Here is a 19894-nt window from a genome sequence, read left to right on the forward strand (position 1 = left end):
ATCAATAACCATCTCGAACATATCAAGGCCGAGTAAAGTCAAGATCAAACAGCCAGAGAGCGTCTAGTCCAGAACATGCTCAAGGCAGCCAGAATGACCGGCAAAACACTCACAATCTCGCCCAGACCAGCATACGCCGGTGGGATACGCACATACACAAAGGCGCCCGCAGCCAACAAGATGGCAAACACATTATACAGCGCAGACCAGACGAAATTGAACACAATACGCCTGAACGACGCCCGCGACACATCCAGCAGCACCACTACGCCTTCCAGCCCGCCTAGCAGCACAACGTCGGCCGTAGCTCTACTAACGTCCGACGAAGAGCCGATTTGAACGCCCACGTCCGCCTGCGTGATGGCCACAGCATCATTAGTCCCGTCTCCGCAGAACAGCACCGTTTTGCCCTGTTCCATCAGCCGCGTGACGTACGCCTGTTTGTCGGAGGGAGTCTGACGAGCTGCGATGTGAGCGGTGGTGGAAATTCCCACGGCCAAAGCGATTTCTTCAACGGCCTTGGTCTCGTCTCCGCTGACGATGTGCACTGATAGACCCCTTGATTGGAGCTTTTGGATGACGCGCGCGGATTCAGGGCGGGGATTGTTCTTGAGCCCGAATACGGCGATCAGGGTGCTGTTGCGTGTGATGCAGAGGGTGCTCATGCCGTTGGCGATGAGGCGGGAGACGTTAGGGTGGGATTGGACGTGCAGCCATCGTGCGCTGCCGGCGCGGAGAGTAGAGGTGTCGGTGACGCACTCCACGCCTGCACCGGGGATGATGCGGATGTTCTCGAGGCGTTGAGATGGTTGGTCCTGGTCCTGGTTCTGGCTGGCGAGGTGTTTGGATACCGCGATGGAGACGGGATGTTTGTTATCGCGGACCAAGGCGGAGACAAGGGAGAGGGTATCCTGGTGAGACTCTGGCTGCTGGAGCAAGACTGTTTCTACCACTTCAAGGTCGGCGGTGGTGATGGTGCCGGTCTTGTCTAGCACGACGTCGGTGACTCTATGTGCTCGCTCGGTGGACTCGGCGGACTTGATAATGACGCCTGCCCTGGCCGCAATACCGCCCGCGACAACGAGGACCATGGGAACAGCCAGACCAACGGCACAGGGACAGGACACCGCGAAGACGGCAATGGTGTACGTTATGGCGGTACCGATGGCGCCGCCCGCAGCCTGGTGCCGCACCAGCAGACAGACAAGCAACCAGACCACCAACACGATGGACGCGGCGGCAGTGACGACGGGGACAAACCATCCCGCTACCTTGTCCGCTAGATCCTGGACCCTGGGCTTATGACTTGAGGCTTCTTCGACGAGATTGGATATCTCTGCCACGGTATTCTTGCCTGGCAGCCGAGTGAGGAGAGCCGTGAGACTGCCTGATCCGTTGATGGTGCCGGCAATGAGCTGGGCGCCCCTTTTCTTGAGGACAGGCAGACTCTCGCCCGTAAGCATGGACTCGTCAACCTCGCTTGTCCCCTCGAGCACCCTCCCGTCCGTGGGGATGGTACAATGCGGCGAGACCAGAAACTTATCCCCGAACTGAAGCAGTCTAGCATCAATTTCTCGTGTCTCGCCAGCGACGGTATCTTCGAGCAAGAGTGCAGTAGCAGGCTGCAAGGAGCGGGTAGACACCGCTTCCACGGCCCGAATGCGAGCGTAGGCAGCGACCAGCCTGCCGAACAGCACGAGGGTGATGAGCAGGGTACTTGTTTCGAAGAACTCGGGCGTGGCGAGCGGTTTGTCTGCGAGGCTGAACCCGACTGCCACGAGCGAGTAGAGGTATGCAGCCGTGATGCTGATGACGACCAGCATGTCCATCTCGACGACGCGGCTGTAGATGAGCGAGGTGATGGCCGGTTTGTAGAATTCCGGTACAGCCAGGGCCTGAACACCGGTGGCCAGAACCAGGGAGACGATGGCCTTGGTGCGCCGGCCGGTCAGCGAGTGGCCCCATGCCAGCACCAGGACAGGAATGGTAAGCAAGGCCGCATAAGTCGTCTTGTAGAGCATGGCATAGAGTCTCTTCCGGCCGGCAGAGGCAGCGGGATCCCCGTGGTTGTTGACTGGGGAAAGGCCCGAGGTGCGATCTCCCATGGCCTGGAGGAGATCTCGGGCTCCGATGGCCAGGGGGTCGAATGCAATGCGGACTGTCCTGGCGTCGAGGATGTCTACCTGGGTGACTCCTGCAGGCAGACTTTCAACCGTGACAGTGGGAGCAGTCCCGGGGGAGACAATCAGATCTAAATGCTGGTCGTCTGCAGAAGACGAAGCCTTGACGCAGCGGAAGCCCGTGAGCCTGTCGAGACGGTCGATGAGGGACTCGATGCTGGTGCGGGCAGTATCGAGGTCGAACTCTGCGTTTCCGAGGACGAAGTTGACCTTGACGTTGTAGACTGCGGGTGAGTCCTGGAGGGCCCTGGAGAGCTTGTTCCCGCATCCAGAGCAGGTCATGCCGGAGACTGCGAGGAGGATGTGTTCGTGGCCAGCAGATTTCTCCAGGTCGACGGCCGTTCCTTTGATGATGCCAGTAGAACTGTCATTTTCATGACTATGACTGTGATCATCGTGGTCATGGTCATGGTCATGGTCATGTCCGTCGGAGCAGCAGCTCGAGGTATCATCCAGGTCAATATCTTTATCTTCATGGATATGTCTTGGGACAATAGGCTGAGACTGAGAAGAGGCAGCCTGGCCGGCACAGCAAGGGGTGAGGCTGTGGCTGGCGATGACGCTGCGACAGATGCACTGGGCGGTCTCGAGATAGGAGCTGAAGCGCTCAAAGGCGAGCCTGAGATGGCTGCTGCAGGCGACCGCTCCATGCTTCCCGTCGTCTCCATGCTCATGAACATGTTCGTCTATAGCCGTTAGTACCAAATATCAAAATATAAGTAGAAAGAATAGTAAGATAGGAGTGGTTACCAGCAGCTCCGTCATCGCAGGCCTTTTGGCACTCGTAGGCAGCCAGCGACTCGATGCAGGTTTCTACTCAGTATTAATCTCTATACCAGCAGCCAAAAGCAGTATAGACAGACCATCGCAGCGCTCGTCGGCTTCAGGATCGCAGCAGGCAGCATCCCGGCCAGACAGACGAGCCATGACTCTGCCGTCGCCGTCCTCAGCAGGGGAGCAGGAGGAAGAGAATCCTGCCGGGGGCTTCTTCTCGCCCGCACAGCATCCAGACTTGTTTCCGCAGGCCATTTCCGTGATCAATCAAAGCAGTTAGAGAGAGTCCTCTAGAGAGTCTTTATAAAAGAGATAGAAAGAGATGAACGAAAGAGAGATGACTCTTCGGTCCTTTTCCTTTACTTGAGTCCAGGCAAATCACTTCTTCGGCGAGATGGAAGAAGAAGAAGCGAGCTTTTTGCCTTTTGATGCCGACGGGAAGATCCGGCGAGCTGAAGAAAAGACTTAAAAGCGACTTAAGAAGAGACTTAAGAAGAGACTCAAAAGCCTTCATCGTCGTCTCCGGCTTCTCCCTAATTGGCAGCGCAGTCCGGACGGAGCAAGCCTCGCCGGAGAGCCATCATTATTGACCAGCAGCTGAAGTGAAGCTGAGCTGAAGATGAAGTTCGTCTTCGTCTTTGCCCAGTCGTCTAGTTAGTTGCATCTCCGGCGATGTGCGTTCGTGCATGAACTAGTCGAGTCAATCAGCAGGAGGAAGATCAACGCTGACCGCTCAATCAACTAGCAGCTACCAAGTAGTTGTAGCTGAGAAGAAGAGAAGAAGAGAAGAGCAGCTTCATCGTCTTTATATCATCGTCGACGAGGACCTTGCGAGAGAGAGACAAGCGACTGATTAGCAGAAGAGACTCCGTGGTAGCGAGCAATCTAGACATCCAGACTGGCTGCGGGAAGAAGAAAATACTAAGAGATACGAGATGCACAGCCACTCAACAGTCACCAACAATCACCAACAGTCACCAACAGTCAAATATCAAATATCAAATATCAACCACCTCCATTGACTCCCTGTCAATCACATCTTCCACCATGCAATGCCACACCTGTCGCAAGAGAAGAGTGCGCTGCGACGGCGCTGTCCCCGCGTGCCAAAAGTGCTGCGACCGCCAGCTCGACTGTCTGGGCTACGGCAAGCAGAAGCCTCTCGTCTGGCTGGCGGGCGGCGGACACCAGAACGCCTTTCTCTGCGACCGCCAGAAGGCCAGGAAGAAGGGCAGGCCGCGTCTCGTAGTCGACGGTCCTAGTCCTTCTCAAGATACCAAAGATGAAGATCAAGATGTCAAAGATGTCGCTGTCGTGGTGGCGCCAAAGGCCGTCCCAGAGTCGATGATGTTCTCCTACCCGGCGGAGATCCAGAAGGTCGTCCGCACCATCTGGTACTGTAAGACTCACTACAACATATTATGCATAGATATTGTGTTGACGAGGTAGACGAGCATGAGCTGGTGCCTGATCTCGATCCGATCAACCACGTCGACGTCAAGGCCGCCGAGGATCCAACGGCCTGGCAGGACGAGCTCGCCTCCATCCTCTGGCACGTCCTCATCTGCGCCGTCGACACCCACAAGGCCATCCGCTCGCAGTCAGACGTCGACGCGGGAGTAGAGCTCCAGGTCGGCCGCGAGGTCTACCGCTCCAAGTCCCAGACCCTCAGGCGCATCGGCAGGAACATCGCGGACCCGGCAACTCGCATCTCAGACGTCACTCTCGTCGGCGTCCTGACCCTCTTCATGGCCGAGGTAGATCCATGCCCTCCGTGATTGATCACTGCTAATACCGGGTAGACGCAGCTGTCGGCGGTTGGGCCATGGCAGACGCATTTCGAGGGAGCATGCCATATCATCCGCATGCGTGGAGGAGTCAGTGCCATCGCCAGACACAGCGCCGGCTTGAACTCCCTGCTCACCTTCTTCATGATGTAAGTACCTCATCTACATGTATAGATCCAAGTTAACCAGGTAGTGCCGACGTGATGAGCTATACCACTATATCCTCGTCTCTCCCCATGCTCGACGCAAGGCGGCAGCTCGAGTACACTGATGTCATACAGGAGGTCTACCAGGACGGCTCGGGGACATGCATCCCTTGTCCCAACCAGCTCTTCGACGCCATCATCCGCATCAACCACCTCAGAGCCCTGGCTGAGTCGTGCTCTAGTCCAGCCATCATAGAACTACAAGACCTGGACCGGGAAGACGGATCTCCATCAAGTTCTACCAGCTCAACTACCTCTCTCAAAGCATCTGTTCATGCATTACTACAAGATATCTTATCCTTCCCCATTGCTTCATGGGCAGATAGCATGCATCAACAAACGGTCACTCGACAGCAAGCTGCATACAGCAGGTCAGATCCCAAAAAGGCCTTCCTGCGTCCAGACAGGGCAGACTGGGTGCGCATAGCCAGTATATACCATGCTGCCACCGCCATCTACTGCGTCAGAAGCCTCGGCCAGCTCCTCGACCCAGACCAACTACTCCACGTCTCATTCCCTTCAACTACTTCCACAGCTTCATACGTGTCCATGTCCGACATCCTCCTCGTGGCCAGGAAGATTCTGCGGGAGAAACTGCGAGAAGTCCTGCTTACGGTCTCCGATCCCCGCAAGTCCTTTGTCAAAGTCATGCTCTGGCCCATGTTTGTGGCCGGCGTCGAGGCTGCGGTGGACTGCCAGCCGGAGACTGTGCAGTTTAGATCACTGCTGGAATCAGTCCTGCGGCGGCTGTGTCGCTCCCTCGGCACTTTGAGCATCTGTGGCCTGCGCAGTTTCTTGCTTTCTCTCTGGGAACATGCTCGACTTCACCCGCATCTCTGGTCGTGGAGCGAGCTCATGGCCCTCTCGCCTGGTCGAAGCGTCTTCTTCATGTAGCCATCTTGCATATACCCTCATTTCATTCTTGCATAACTGTGTATACTCACGTCATCCCTACATAGACTGTACTCACTTCATTCTGCATAGATTGTACTCACTTGATTCCTGCAGACTACTAAACCTGCATATCCTCCAACTCCCTAATACCAATAGCAATGACTTCCGCAACCTCCCTTCCATTAATCCACATCCCATCATGCGTCTCAGCCATATCCTCCACAATCCTCACCCGTCTCTCCGCACCCCCATCACCAGCAGCAACCCACGCATCCACCGTCCCCTTCATAAACCCCAACTGACTCCCCGGCAACGCTTCATCATTCACCGAAAACCCCATCACCACCACCCGTCCGTTATTCCAACTATCAACCACGCCCCCTACCCCTTCCCCGTCCACCGCAGGAGACACAACCTCCCACGTCCGCTCCGCCTCATCCCCAAACGCCCCCGTCACAAACTCCCGGTACGCACTTATATGCGCCTTCTCCTCCACCAGACCAAGCAGGTTCGTCACGCCAGCCACGCTCACCACCGCCACGGGACGAACAACTTCATACCCACTCAGCACGCGGTTCATAACCACCTGGAACGCCATCGTGCCGCCGCAGCTGTGGCCCGCAAGCACGTACCGCTCGCCGAACCCGTACATGGACTGCAGCAGGGCCAGCCCGTCCCGCACGTCGTGGATGTGCTCCGGGTGTTTGGCGTTGCGGTACTCGCTTGCATCCAGGCTGGTAGGGTCCTGTGGGTGGTTGGGGTGTGCGGACAGTCGGTAGTCGATGGATGCTATTCCTGCTATGCTGGATGAGACGGAGTGGTCGGAGAGCAGGTGGTCCTGCGCCGCCTTGAAGGAGGGCGCCAGGATGTCTGGATCCCGCCATGCCCCGCCATGAATGTACCTATTCTTATCAGCAAGACCCCCTAATTTAATAAATTATATATATAGATGTTTATAAGACGTACACTATCCAGTAGCCGGTGTTGGCTGGGGCGGGCGAGGGGGGTATATGCACGTAGACGTTCTGCAGGTAGTGCTCGCCATAGCTGTACTTCTCGTATCCATTCTCCGCCATTGTCTTGTATTCTCTGCTTCTCTGACTGATGTCTTATCTGATATTGCTTCTGGATATCGATATCAATATCAGATAGTTGTAATAAAGAGGATGGTGTAATAAAGAATAATCAGTGGTCGAGTCTATATATCGTGTTGCACGCAGGGTCCTGGATGCCCCTCAGTCGACTTTGCAACCACCCTTGCTGCCCGTGAAGAATCCGCGCATCGGGCTCGAACCACGTCTCTGCGCATGCACGGCAAGCCAGACCATCCTTGCACTCAGCCTGCCACAGTCACAAACCCGCATCTTCTTCTCTTCTCCATCTCTTTCATGCGCTTTTTCTACCTCCTCCTCGTCGTCTTTGTTTCTTCGGCGTTTTCGGCGTTTTTTATGATTATGTAATTAACTACATACTTAGGTAATAAACTATTCACGCTAGTCTGTTTCCGGCTTAGCGACTTATCTTCTTGTCGCTTTTTTTATCTTTTTTTTTTTTATTTCACACAAAACGACGACGACGAGGACGACGAGACGAAGACGAAGCTGAGATTCAACAACTTGCGAGGCAGCTGCTCGACCCGTGAACTGGATACTGCATAGAGGAAGACGCTGTAATCGCTGAACCAGTCAAGATGGCAGAGTATGTTTCTACTAAGACTGCGAGTTTGGCAGGGGACTCGAAGCTGACCTTGTTCTAGGAGAGACGGCCCATTGAAGGCGGTCCAGGTGGACGCGCTGGTACGATACACACACTATACACTTATATTCGACGCCGAAGAAGAATACTGATGGCTATGCAGGTCGTGATGAAGATAATCAAGCACTGCACCCAGACATTCCCCACGACAGCCACCGGATCCCTGGTCGGAATGGACGTCAAGGGCACCCTCGAAATCACCAACTGCTTCCCCTTCCCCGTCGTCGACCTGCCGCCGGACTCACACCTCGACATATCGCCCTCCAGCGGCGCTGCGTCGGCGCCCCGAGCCAAGTCCAACGTCGCTTACCAGGCTGAGATGATACGTATGCTGCGCGAGGTCAACATCGATGCCAACAATGTGGGGTACTACACCAGTGCCAACATGGGCAACTTCCTCAATCTCAATGTCATTGAGAACCAGTACTTTTACCAAAAGGACATGAACGAGACTGCCGTCACCCTCGTGCACGATGTCAGCCGCAGCTCCCAGGGCCCGCTCAGTCTGCGCGCCTTCAGACTCTCCCCGCAGTTCATGACTGCTTTTAAGGAGAACAAATTCACCGCCGAGAAGTACGTACCCTCCTTCTTTTCTCTCCACGAGTATATGTATACTGACGGACGTAGCTTGCAAAAATCCAACCTCAGACACAGTGACATCTTCGTCGAGTTGCCAGTGACCATCCACAACTCGCATCTCCTCACCACCTACCTGCACCAGATCCCCACCACCGCACCCAAGGAGGAACTCGACCTGCCCCCATCCCTCGCCGCTTTGCTCGCCAGCCCCCTCTCCAACCCGCCCATGAACACGCCCAACTTCGACAACCTCTCTCTCAACATCGACCCGTTCCTCGAGAAGAACTGCGACCTGCTGCTGGAGAGCATAGAGACCCACCACACCGAAAACAACAACTTCCAGTACTACCAGCGTGCCCTAGCCCGAGAACAGACCAAGATCGCCGCCTGGCAGGCCAAACGCAAGGCCGAAAACGTCAGCCGCGCACAGCTCAAGCAGCCTCTGCTCGCCGAGGACGAGTGGCAGCGTCTCTTCAAACTGCCCCAGGAACCAAGCAGGCTGGAAAGCATGCTCAACACCTGCCAGGCAGAGCAGTACTCGAGACAGATCGATGGCTTCGTGGCAGCCACCACAGGCAAAATGTTCGGCATCAAGGGCAACCTCGTCCCGGACAGCCAGTCTTAAAACCTCTCCTTTTTCTTCCGTTTCTTCTTACTCTTCATGTTTGTTCCTGATATGATTCGTATTATCATGACGGCGTCCGGTGGTTGGATCTGGTTTATCCTCTTTATAAAGAGTCAATTCATCGTCCCCCTTTTTCTCCCTCACCTCCTGCTTCCCGTCTCCTTCTGCTCTCTCCCTATGTAATGCCAATCAACAAGAATCGACGCATCAACTACCGACCGTACCCTTCCATCCCCGTCCTTGTATATTTCTCGTAGCCTCCGCGATACGAAGTGCATCCGGTCAAAGTTTTCCGCGCCGTCTCCATATCATGTGCTGGCCGCTGGTGACCGGGCGATCTGGCGACGCTCTCCCCCGGCCGCGGGCCGTTTCAGGGATGTACGCATGCCCAACCTGTTCTCCATCCTCCATCATGGCCTCCCCGATACTTACTTATATCCATCCCATCCACACGCACATCCATACATGCATTGCATCCTCGCCGTCGTCTTTCTTCGTCCTCCTGCAGCTCTTTTGCTTACGGCCAAATAGGCGGTGAGTCACGTGAGAGCTTGAGGTTCTTTTTTTCTTTTTTTCTTTTTTTTCTTTTTCTTTTTTTCGTTTTTGTTCTTTTTTTTTTATTTACTTCAAACAACAAACAACAAACGTCAAGATGAAGCAGAAACAAGACAATAATTAACAATAACTAGCAGAGCCGATAGTAAAGCAAGGCAGACAGGAAGACAGCAAGTAAAGACCTGCGACTCGAGGATCGTGGTGTCTCGCGCCCTGCTGCTGTTGTCTCGCGCGCCGAGTCGACACTCGCTGCAGGTAAACCCCCCGCCATGTCGATGATTCGCCCTTGCTGATGCCAATCGCAGGCTTGCGCTCTGGTGCCTCGCATCTCTCTCGTCTCACTGCCGGGGGCTCTCTGTTTCGCATATTCCCCCCGTCCCATCGACCTCGCTGTCCTGTCTTGTCTTGCGCTGGCGGGTTGGTAACTAGTGCACCAAGACTGGCCGGACAAGTTACAACTGTTCCCACAACGCCTCCATAGTTAACGACGTTATATTTTTTCGCCATCCATCGGCCTTGCAACGCCTGGTGGACGGACCCTGCAGCCCTAACTGAAAGCTGCGTCGGCCGACTGTGATTCGATGCTATAGAGCCGGCTGAGTCCCGCGGTCTATTTGCTCGTTATTCCATCGACCAAATATCTTGACCCTTTCTTTTCTCTGTTTATTTTTTGTTTTAGGTTCCATTTTTGGGTTCAACCTTTTGCCTGGACCAGTATTTATATTTACTCGACGTTTTCCCCGGACATATTTATCGAGGATCGAGGAGAGAGGACTGGATATCTCTCTCTCTTCCTCTTCTCCCCTTTCTTCCCCCCTTTTCCTCTGTGCTGTGCTCTGCCCGGACCTCCTGCGCTGGAGTGCCTGGTTCAGCTCAGTGTGTTTCTAACCCAGTCGTCTCTTTTCCTAGTTTTTCTGTCCCTTCTGTACCACCAGCGGCGTCAGGACGAGAGGCTCCAGTTTTTGTCTTTTTCTTTCGGGTAAGATAAACGCAAAAAAAAGTTGAACTTTGACCTTTTAGACATCCGGGTGCCCGTTTTCGATCTGCCGTGCGTTTTTTTCTCTTTATTTTTCTGCTGTTGACTCTACCTCTCGATACCGTCCGGGCGTCTTTCTGTGCGATAGGCTAGGGCTTTTTTTGTTTTCCGTTTATGTCTATCGATAAGCTTGTCGACGAGCCTCCTTGACCTTGAACGACGTCACCGGCAGCCAACCCCAGCATCGGAATCCATCGCCAGTCCGATACGCGCCTGATCTGTGCGACTAATGACCGTCTCTCCATCTCCCCAGTACTCGGTTTCGTCTAGGAAGGATTCGATTCGGCACCATGGCCTGCGCGGACGTGGAGATGCTCGACACCCGGAGCCCGTTGTGCCGTGTGGGAGATACTCCTTTGGTTGATGGGGGGTTGATGGCATCAGAAAGGAGGCTGCGGCATCGTTCGACCGTGGGACGATTGCCAACCTGGTCGTCTCCAACTTCCGGGAACATCACATGGTGCATCTCGCCAAAAGTACGCACCATCCTTTTTGACTCCTTTATCGCTTTTCCCTCTTATATTGATACTCTTCTCTCTCCGCCCCTTTTAACTGTTACCCGATACGCAGCTTGCATGTTCCATCATCTATGGCTTAATGATTTTACTGCGCGTACTGCAAATGAACCGTTTCCTTCTTCTCTTCTTTTCGTCTCCATTCCAGGTCAATTGATGCTCATATCTATCTAATAGGTGGAGGTATATTCAACACGTAATCGTAATTCTACGGGAGCGCCTAGTCGCATAGATGACCTCAAAGCCATACTGGAGGCAGCCTTCTCGACTCCAGAAGCATCTCCGCTACCGTCTTACGATGATGCGATTCTCGATTTGCCGCCAGACTACGCTTGCGACGAATATGCTCGCGCACATGTTGATACACAGGCCGGTCCTGCTCCAGCCAGGCACCGCTCAACCAAAAAGCCATCTTCGTTATTTCAGGATCCGCTTATGAACATACCAGTTGATTTCAAAGATACATCTAGGTTCAGGGAGGCAAAGAAGAAAAAGCCTACTAAGAAACCTGCGCCCGTAGCAGACCCGTGGGCAGATACTACACCCGAGAAAGATTCCGGCGCAGGCCAGGAGGAAAAAGATGCTTCGGGAGGCGGCGCCGACGGAGGTGATGGCGGAGGTGATAATGGTGGTGGTGGAGGAGACGACGCCGGCGGAGGAGGAGGTGGTGGTGGCGGCGGTGATGACCCCGGAGGTAATGATGATAAAGGTGGAGGTGACGAAGAGGCTGACCAAGGCTCAAGCAAGAAAAAGAAGAAGAAGAAGAAGAAGCAGGAGGAAGAAGAAGAGAAGAAGAGACTGGAAGAGGAGGAAGAGAAGAAACGACTTGAGGAAGAAGAGGAGAAGAAACGCCTGGAGGAAGAAGCCAAGGCAAAGGAGAACGCTGGCGGCGATCTATCCTGGGCCGATGATACCAATGCAGACACCAGCTGGGGCGACCATGGAATTGCTACCACATCCAAAAAGAAGAAGAAAAAGGGCAAGGTCAGTGGAATCACTGCGTGGATCGAACCAATTGTTCCCGATACTAACATATCTACTTTGTAGAATGCTGCTACCGAGCTTCCCCCTCCTGATCCAGCACCAAATGCGTTCCAGGATGTCAGCTTGGATGATGGCGCTGCAGCGCCTCAGATTGGCATGTCCTTTGGCGGAGAAGATACCAAGGGTTCTACGGGATTCAGTTTTGGCGGCTGGGGAAAGGACTGGAATACAGGCGGCGAGCTTGATCTTGGTGCAAACGGTGATACCAAAGATGACGGCCTGAATCCCTGGGGTGGTACCAGCAAGAAGAATAAGAAGAAATCTACGGGATCCGACGCATTTGACTTTGGTTTTGAATCTAATGGTCTCGACGGTAACAATGCCGATCATGCTGGGGATGTAGGCGCAGACAGGAACCTGACAATTCCTGGGGATTACCCGCTCCCACGACTGCGAAGGATAAAAAGAAGAAGAAAAAGGGCGCTGCTGAACCCGCTGCTGCCGAAGAAAAAGATTCTGGTGGCCTCGGTGATTGGGCTGACCTCGCCATGCCGAAGAAGAGCAAGAAGAATTCCGCGTCTCCTTGGGGTTTTGGTGATGACAAGGCGAATGATGGAGATGATTTCTTCGCTGACCTAGGCAAAAAGGACAATCAAGCCGATCCTGAGCCAGAACCCGAACCCGAACCAGCTCCTGAGCCCGTTGCCGAGGAAAAGCCTCCAGAAGAGGATCCCGGGGGTGCTACGCCTGCGCCGTTGTCCAAGAAGGACAAAAAGAAGAAAAAGAAGAAGGGCGCAGCAGACCCTGAACCCGAACCCGAACCTGTCCCTGAACCTGCTCCTGAGCCCGTAAAGGAAGAGGAGCCGGTTAAGGAAGACCCGCCGCCTCCTGAGGAGGAAGATTGGGGTGGTTTTGGAACCACCGCTTCAGCTAAGAAGGATAAGAAAAAGAAGAAAGGAGCGTCCTTACTTGATCCAGTCCCGGAGCCTGAGCCTGAACCCCCCAAGGAGGAAGAAAAGCCTGCTGAGGAGTCGTTCAATTCCTGGGACGCTGTTCCAGCCCCAACCAGCAAAAAGGATAAGAAAAAAAAAAGGGGGGCCGCGGCCGCGGAGCCCGTTATCGCGGAACCTGAACCCGTGCCCGATCCGGAACCAGTCGTTGAGGCCCCGCTGGCGGAAGAAAAGCAAGAAGACAGCTTCTGGAGTTCACTGGCCACCCCATCTTCAGGCAAAAAGGACAAGAAAAAGAAGAAAGGCGCCGCCGCGGCAGCGCCGGTAATACCGGAAACCGTACCCGAACCAGATCCTGTGCCTGAACCCGAACCGGTCGTTGAGCCAGCTCCGGCCGAGGAAAAAAAGCCTGCTGAATCTGCTGGATGGGGTTTCGGTCTTCCTTCCACCACTTCCCAGAAGAAAAAGAAGAAGGGCGGTGCTGCTGATCCACCGCCTCCGCCACCACCCCCTCCTGAGCCTGAGCCAGTGGTTGAGGAAACTAAGGAAGAGGAGCCGGAGAGTTTCTGGGGATTTTCCAGTTCAAAGAGCAAGAAGAAGAAAAAGAAGGATGAGCTCGAGCCTGCACCCGCGGAGCCTGAGAAGTCGAAGGACCTGTTTGATAATGATACATGGGGGAATGAATTTGATCAGGACAAGTCGAAGGGTACTGGTATGTTTTGTTTCTTCTATTCAACTACAGATTTATTAGTATTTACCTGGACCTTTGCTAATATTTATGCAATAATGCAGACCTGCTAGATGATCCTCCCAAGACGGAAACTACGTCATGGTTCGGATCGCTCACGTCTTCGAAAAAGGATAAGAAGAAAAGGGCAAAACAGCAGACCCTGTAACGCCGGGGGCCTTTGATTTCGGTGATGACCCTGCACTGGAAGCTACGGGAGCCGGGGACGAAGTGGACTGGTTTAACTTAGGCAATGGCAAGAAGTCTACTAAAAATGAGGACCCTCTTGACATACCGGAGTTCATAGATGAGGCTGCCGAGGATACTATGAAAAAAGAAGAGGAAGAGAAGAAGCCTGCCGTGAAAGAGACCAAGCTGTCCAAGAAAGATAAGAAAAAGAAAGCTGCTGCTGCCGCCGCTGCCGCTACTACTGATCCGGTGCCAGAGGAGCCACCAGCAGAAGAACTGCCCAAAGTTGACTTCTTCGAGGATACCAAAGCGGAGCCTGACCTGCTGGCTCCTCCACCTGTTGATGACTTTGACAGTTGGGATACTGGAGCTGGGGCAACAACCAGTAAGAAGGACAAGAAGAAGAAGAAGGGTGCAGTGACAGCTCTCCCCGACCCGGAACCAGAGCCCGCACCAATAGCAGAGCAGACAGAGTCTAATGACGTGGGTTTTGGATGGAGCTTTGGTGGTACGACAAGCAAATCGAAGAAAGGAAAGAAAGGAACCACTGTCGAAGCAGACACGGCCAGTAAGGCGCCAGAGAAAGATCCGTTTGTTTTGGACGATCTGCTCGACCAACCAGCTGCGGACACAAAGAAGAAAAAGAAGAAGGGTACAAAGTCAATTATTGATGAACCAGTGGTTGCTGCCCCGGACCCTGAACCAGAACCGGTAGTCGAACCCGAGCCCGAGCCCCAGCCGGAACCCGAACCCGAACCCGAACCCGTTCAATCTTCATCCTGGAGTCTCTGGGGTTCTTCGAAGCCTACAAAGGAGAAGAAGTCTAAATCAAAAGCTACTGTACCTGAGGTCAAAGAGGAACCGGAAAAAGCAGCCAAAGGCAAGAAGGGTAAAAAGGCTACAGAAGAGGTTGTTGACGTGACCCCGCAGGATGATGGTGTTGGTTCAGGAGAGTTGGTGCCCGTTCCCAAAGCCCAGGACGAAAGTACCTGGGACATCTGGGGTACGATCACCAACAGCAAGAAGAAAGGCAAAAAGGGCGCCAGCGAACTGCCGCCGCCTGCGCCTACACCTCCAGAATTTCCACCTGAACATGGAGGGGATGGCATGGGCGATACGTGGGATGATATTACTGCTCCCTGGCCGACCTCTATCAAGAAAGGCTCCCTCTCACGAACAACTACATCAACATCAAAGGCGTCACACATTGAAGAGAGCAAACTCAGTAAGACCAGAGGCAAAGGACTTGAGGTCGTCGATGTATCCGAGACCCCCAACCTCGATACTCCGGCTGAGGACGTGTCGGCCGCAAAAGCTGCCAAAGGATACTGGAGTAGCTTTGGGCTGGCATCAGGTGGCAAGACCAGCAGCAGCAAAGCTGCCAAGGGAGATGTAGATGCACCAGCAGACGACCTGCTCGACCTTGTTGAAGAAGAAGAGCCCAAGCCCGCCGCTAGTAAGACAACTAGTAAGGCCGAAAAGGCCAGTGCCAAAGCCTTGAAGAAAGAGAAAAAGGAGAAAGATGCCAAAAAGGAGAAGAAGCTGGACGTTGGTGATCAAGAAGTGAAAGGAGACGAAGGTTCGCTTGAAGCGGCTAGCGCGCCTGCGGCTGACAAAGCGACCAAGCAACCAACTTCTTCTGCGACTGCGACCACCTCAGCGCCCAAAGCACCAGGCAAGTCGTCCGTTGCCGAGCGCATCAAGCAGTTGGAGCAGAAGAAGGCCGATAAGGAGGCCGCGAAGGCGCCCAAGACCAAGGAGAAGGCCAAACCCGACCCGCCCCCGCCCGTCGAGCCTGTTCCTGAACCAGAGATCTTAGAGCCGGCGGAGGAGCCCGCAACCAAGGCCGCAAAGCCCTCAAAGAAAGACGCCGCGGCTTTGAAAACCAAGACGTCCTCCATGTCCAAGACGAAGACAAAGTCCAAGTCAAAGAAAGCAGCGGAAGAAGACCCAGCGCCGGAACCCGTTGCTGAGCCTGAACCTGCGGTGGTAGCTAAGGAGCCGACCCCACGTGATTCTGTGCCTGGAAGCTTCCCAGGCGCAATTGACGAGCTGGCTGATATCGAAGAGCACGAAGAGCCTAGCAAGGCGGAAGAAGCAGCACCGCCTCCGCCACCAGAGCAAGAGGCAGCTGAGTTGAAGGAGCTTCTATCAGACCCGGACGCAGGATCATCGCAACGTCCATCAACAGCAAAAGCCGACGGAGATGTAGCCGATGAAATGTTTGGCTCGACACCAAAGAAGTCGGCTAAGAAAGAACGTGCTAGGATCGATCGGAGCTCCGGAGCTGCATCTTGGGCTCTCTGGGGCGCTGCCGGGGCATCGGGACCCGCTCCAAAGAAATCATCATCAAAAAAGGAACCCAAATCTAAGGATCCCGCTGAGCCTGTTGTGAAGAAGGAGAAAGAAAGGGAAAAGGATAAGGACAAGGAGAAGCCTTCTGGTCTGAGCAGGTCGAAATCTTCAGCTACCAAGAAAGAGAAGGTTTCCAGCTTAGGGGCTGAAGTGGAGAAATCCTCTGGCTCAGACAAGGATAAACGTGCTTCGCGGCCCTCTAAACACAGCCGTGGGATGAGTTTTCCCTTTATGCTATCGGGACCGCCACCGCCGCCTGTCCGGTCGAAAAGCACTAAGCGAGCGTCTGCATCGAAGCCAACTTCCAGAAGACACTCTGTTGAGCTTGACGATTCAGGCCTTTTGACCCCTCGCGAGAGTCCCGATATTCCAGACAAGGCTGCAAGGATGATGGGTGTGGAGTCATCCAAGCGCGTCAAACGCAGCTCCAGCCATAAGAAGAAATCAGGTAAGGCATTCATCTATGTCGTACGGAGTACTCCATAGAGCGCAAGCATGAAATTACTAACATTCTTCTCTCAGTCCCACGCGACCCATATGCACTTGACGATGACGTAGAAATGTTGAGTCCTGATGATGGCTTAATCTCCCCTCCAGGCAAATCTTCAAAGGACCCAGAGCGACGCAGATCAAGGAAAGAGGTCAGTCACATAATAAAGCATCTCTCTTAATTCTACCCAAACTAACCAGTTTGATCTACCAGTCTAAGAAACACAGCAGTGACCCAGCTTTAACGCCGTCAGGTGAAATGCCAATGGGCAGAGATGACTTTGGAGTCATGAATCACTCCTCGAGAGAGCCTGCGCCCCTTCGTCGCTCTAACACATCTCCCAAGCGTCCCGAAGGACTGTTTGGCTTCTTGTCTCTAAGGAAGCCTGGAGCCCGGGCTCCAGAGGTCCGCGAGCGCCCCAAATCTCGCTCTCGTCATGAGTCCTCAAGAAGAGAAACAGACAGAGAAAAGGATGAATCCAGACGCCGAAGGAGATCCGTGAGGCCGGACACTGATGGCGAAGGCTTCACCACCGATGCAATGAGAACCGGCAATAACAGCCCTACCGAGGAAGCTGAGGCTCGGAGGGCAAAACGCAAGGCAGAGCGGGCACGGCTGCGTGAAGAAAGGGATGAAAGAGCTCGTGAGGCTGAGCGTGAAGGCCGCCGACAAAAACGGCATGCCAGAGAAATGGAGGACCTCCCCCATGAATCTAAACGAGACAAGAAATCAGACCGCCGCTCTCGTTCGGAGAGACCACCAAAAGACCCTCTCTCCCCTCATGAAAGCCGTCGCCATCGCTCTCATCGTACTGAGGATGAAGGTGGGAAGCCTAGGAGGCGTCGATCCTCACCGGATCATCACCGGTCTCGACGTGAGAAGTCATCTCGTCATGAACAAGCTGTTCCCTACCCCGCCATGGTAAATGGAGGCAAAGATAAAACCTCGTCTTGGGTGAAATCTCAGATCTCAGACCCTCCTGAGGCTCCTCCTATCGTGGCTACGGTTATCGATGTGCCCGACCCTGCAAGGGAGCCTCATGCTTCCTTATCATCCGACGAAGAGGCACGAAGAGCCATCCATCGTCGTTCCCGAAGGAAGTCCCGTCCTGTTGACCCAATGGACATGGATTTTGACAGACGACCTCGCAGACGTGAGTCTCGCCGCGAAGGCCGTGACCCAGTGCGAAGCAATGAAAGCAGCGGCGATATGGACCATCGTTACGGTGGTATGAACACCAAGCGGACGAGCTGGTTTAAGAAACTCACCAGTGGCTTTTGAACGCTTTCTCTTTCCCACCTTGAGCGAACAATGATTCTATTTTGTGTTATTTCCCTGTGTTTACCTATGTGTCTTTTTTTACTCGTCGTGCGTTTTATCGAATCTCCTCGGGGCGGTTTCGGATGATTGACATACTTGGCTGGAACTTCAAGGAACTGGCGGTCTTCTTCTTTTGGTAATTTGGTTTCGACTATTTAATGACTTTGGTGACGTCTATTTATGACTTTTTGACATCATTGCGTTTTCTTTTAATATACCCCAGCGCAATGAATTTTTTATCCTGTTATGACCCCCTTTCCCTTGATCCTTCTTCGATGATATTACGCTTCGCTTTGATTAATGATGATGACCTTGTAATCTAGCTACTCGTGTAATCATTGACCAATCTGTATGATGGTCGTTGATTGGTATGTTAGGACAATCTTGATCAAATCATCAAGTAGTTACATTTTGCAATGAATACTATATTCTGTCAATATTAAACATGGCCGTGCAATAGAGCGTATGTTAACTCCTCAACTAGCTAGCCCCGGGTACCCAGTGGAGCTCGGACTTCTAGCCCAAGGTCCCCAGATATTGGGGTTTAAAGATGATAAGCAATGTTCGGGGAAATTTTAAGGGAGCAAAGAGCGATGGAGCAACGCGCCAGCAAACCTCCATATACCATTGCCGAGTCTGGGTAGAATACATTAAATGAGAAATAACCACAACCAACCGTAACAGTGAAGATACAGGACGATAGGAAAAAGGACAGTGACGACTAATAAGCTGGCGAAAACCAAAACACTGGTACAGGGAATAAGAGGAGAGGTATGTAGAACAAGTCATGGAACGATAATAGAAGGGAAAGAAAACGACGATTAAAGATCTTCAGCATCACTTGATTCCACCAGCTTGGGTTCTTCCCCATAGGTCGACTTGTACTCGTTGATGTACCTCTTTCGATCCTCCTCCTGGAGAGACTTATATTTCTATACCTGTTGTTAGTCATTTTCAAAATGTCACATTGAAGGGAGAAATATTTACCTCTTTCTCACTCTCGCTTGCATTCTTCCAGCTGCGAGCAGTTTCAGCTACCCGCTCCTTAGCAGATAGATGTCTGAGCTCTCCGCTATTATGCATATCGAGAGAATAGAGCAGGTAAGCGTTACGTGGCCCCTTTACCTGCCTGTCGTCTTTGATTGGGCTATAAAGTCTAGATTTCTTCGGTAGGATGCGGCGAAGCTTGCGGCGAGCAGCATTGGCATTCTTTATCTCGAGAGGAGTGTGGGATTCAATCCACTGTTCAAGATTGTGTCGGTTGGTTTCTGCATTCTTTTCAGCAGTTTGTGCAAGCTCCTACACATAGCATTAGTTTATTGAATCACTTTGGAAACGGCCAGCGCATTATATAAATCCGGATACGTACGTCAACATGGAATTGAGATATCTCTTTGAATGCCTTCACCGACTCCGCAAGAGGGCCCTTTCCAGTGGAAAAGATCGCGATTTTGGAGGTTGGTAGAGGTTTAGGGGGTGTCAGCGCAGCCTGCTTGAGGTTCTCCAGGTCCTCCCTTGCTTGAATCCTTGCTTCTTTCTTTTTCTCTTCAGCCCTCTTCTCCTTGTCACTCTTCCCAGGGCGGCCGCGCTTTGGAGGAGGAGTAGGTTTCTTAGAAGCCTTCTTCTTCTGTACAGTCTTGTTTGCCTTGGTTTTTGGCTTGGCGGCAGTGGTGACATACGAATTGCTCAGGGATAACGACCGAAAGAGGCCTTCGATACTGGGCCTTGCCGCGAAGGAGCTGGCAATGACTTCAGTCCGCAGTCCCGAACTGGGTACGTAAAGCACGCGACTATTGAAGCGTCGAAACGCAAATTGTCCGCGTTGAGCAAGCTTGAACACCATGGTGGCAGCTCAAGAGGCGCTTGCGATCAAAGTCCAGGGAATTAATAAACTGTCGGTAGCCTTGTTCTCCTTCGTCTTGCTTCCTGTCTTTTGACCCGTCCTTTGAGCTTCGCTATTTTGATATCCAGGT

The 19894-nt window shown here is 53.2% G+C and overlaps 6 protein-coding genes across 11 annotated transcripts; 3 read left to right on the plus strand and 3 right to left on the minus strand.

Annotated features, from left to right (window-relative positions):
- Positions 1-44: 44 nt before the first annotated feature.
- Positions 45-3209, minus strand: TERG_08426 (copper-translocating P-type ATPase; the record flags this gene model as incomplete). The annotated part of the gene is made up of 3 exons (XM_003231079.1): positions 45-2866; positions 2931-2993; positions 3044-3209. The coding sequence occupies 3 exons, from the start codon at positions 3207-3209 to the stop codon at positions 45-47; spliced, it is 3051 nt and encodes a 1016-aa protein (XP_003231127.1).
- A 792-nt stretch (positions 3210-4001) lies between these two features.
- On the plus strand, positions 4002-5841 carry TERG_08427 (uncharacterized protein; the record flags this gene model as incomplete). Its single annotated transcript, XM_003231080.1, has 4 exons — positions 4002-4353; positions 4404-4711; positions 4757-4890; positions 4935-5841. 4 exons carry the CDS (start codon positions 4002-4004, stop codon positions 5839-5841), a joined length of 1701 nt encoding a protein of 566 aa, XP_003231128.1.
- Positions 5842-5959: 118 nt separating this feature from the next.
- On the minus strand, positions 5960-6917 carry TERG_08428 (uncharacterized protein; the record flags this gene model as incomplete). The annotated part of the gene is made up of 2 exons (XM_003231081.1): positions 5960-6743; positions 6808-6917. 2 exons carry the CDS (start codon positions 6915-6917, stop codon positions 5960-5962), a joined length of 894 nt encoding a protein of 297 aa, XP_003231129.1.
- Positions 6918-7383: 466 nt separating this feature from the next.
- On the plus strand, positions 7384-9060 carry TERG_08429 (eukaryotic translation initiation factor 3 subunit H; the record flags this gene model as incomplete). 5 transcript variants are annotated; one of them, XM_003231082.2, is made up of 4 exons in its annotated part: positions 7384-7539; positions 7598-7637; positions 7700-8169; positions 8224-8800. In XM_003231082.2, exons 1-4 carry the CDS (start codon positions 7532-7534, stop codon positions 8798-8800), a joined length of 1095 nt encoding a protein of 364 aa, XP_003231130.1. In that variant the 5' UTR covers positions 7384-7531. The 5 variants fall into 5 exon arrangements, with proteins under 5 accessions (XP_003231130.1, XP_047607538.1, XP_047607539.1 ...); XM_047750571.1 differs by having other exon boundaries at positions 7598-8169; positions 8224-9060; XM_047750572.1 differs by having other exon boundaries at positions 7384-7637.
- A 681-nt stretch (positions 9061-9741) lies between these two features.
- Positions 9742-17882, plus strand: TERG_08430 (uncharacterized protein; the record flags this gene model as incomplete). Its single annotated transcript, XM_003231083.2, has 7 exons — positions 9742-10867; positions 11084-11890; positions 11954-12484; positions 12538-13552; positions 13707-16559; positions 16634-16752; positions 16815-17882. The coding sequence occupies exons 1-7, from the start codon at positions 10682-10684 to the stop codon at positions 17880-17882; spliced, it is 6579 nt and encodes a 2192-aa protein (XP_003231131.1). The 5' UTR covers positions 9742-10681.
- An 860-nt stretch (positions 17883-18742) lies between these two features.
- On the minus strand, positions 18743-19764 carry TERG_08431 (uncharacterized protein; the record flags this gene model as incomplete). Of its 2 annotated transcripts, XM_003231084.1 has the most annotated exons (3): positions 18743-18853; positions 18909-19220; positions 19291-19764. In XM_003231084.1, 3 exons carry the CDS (start codon positions 19762-19764, stop codon positions 18743-18745), a joined length of 897 nt encoding a protein of 298 aa, XP_003231132.1. The 2 variants fall into 2 exon arrangements, with proteins under 2 accessions (XP_003231132.1, XP_047607540.1); XM_047750573.1 differs by lacking the exon at positions 18743-18853 and having other exon boundaries at positions 18876-19220.
- Positions 19765-19894: the final 130 nt, after the last annotated feature.

The sequence above is a fragment of the Trichophyton rubrum genome, assembly GCF_000151425.1.
Source record: "Trichophyton rubrum CBS 118892 genomic scaffold supercont2.14, whole genome shotgun sequence".
Taxonomy (NCBI): domain Eukaryota; kingdom Fungi; phylum Ascomycota; class Eurotiomycetes; order Onygenales; family Arthrodermataceae; genus Trichophyton; species Trichophyton rubrum.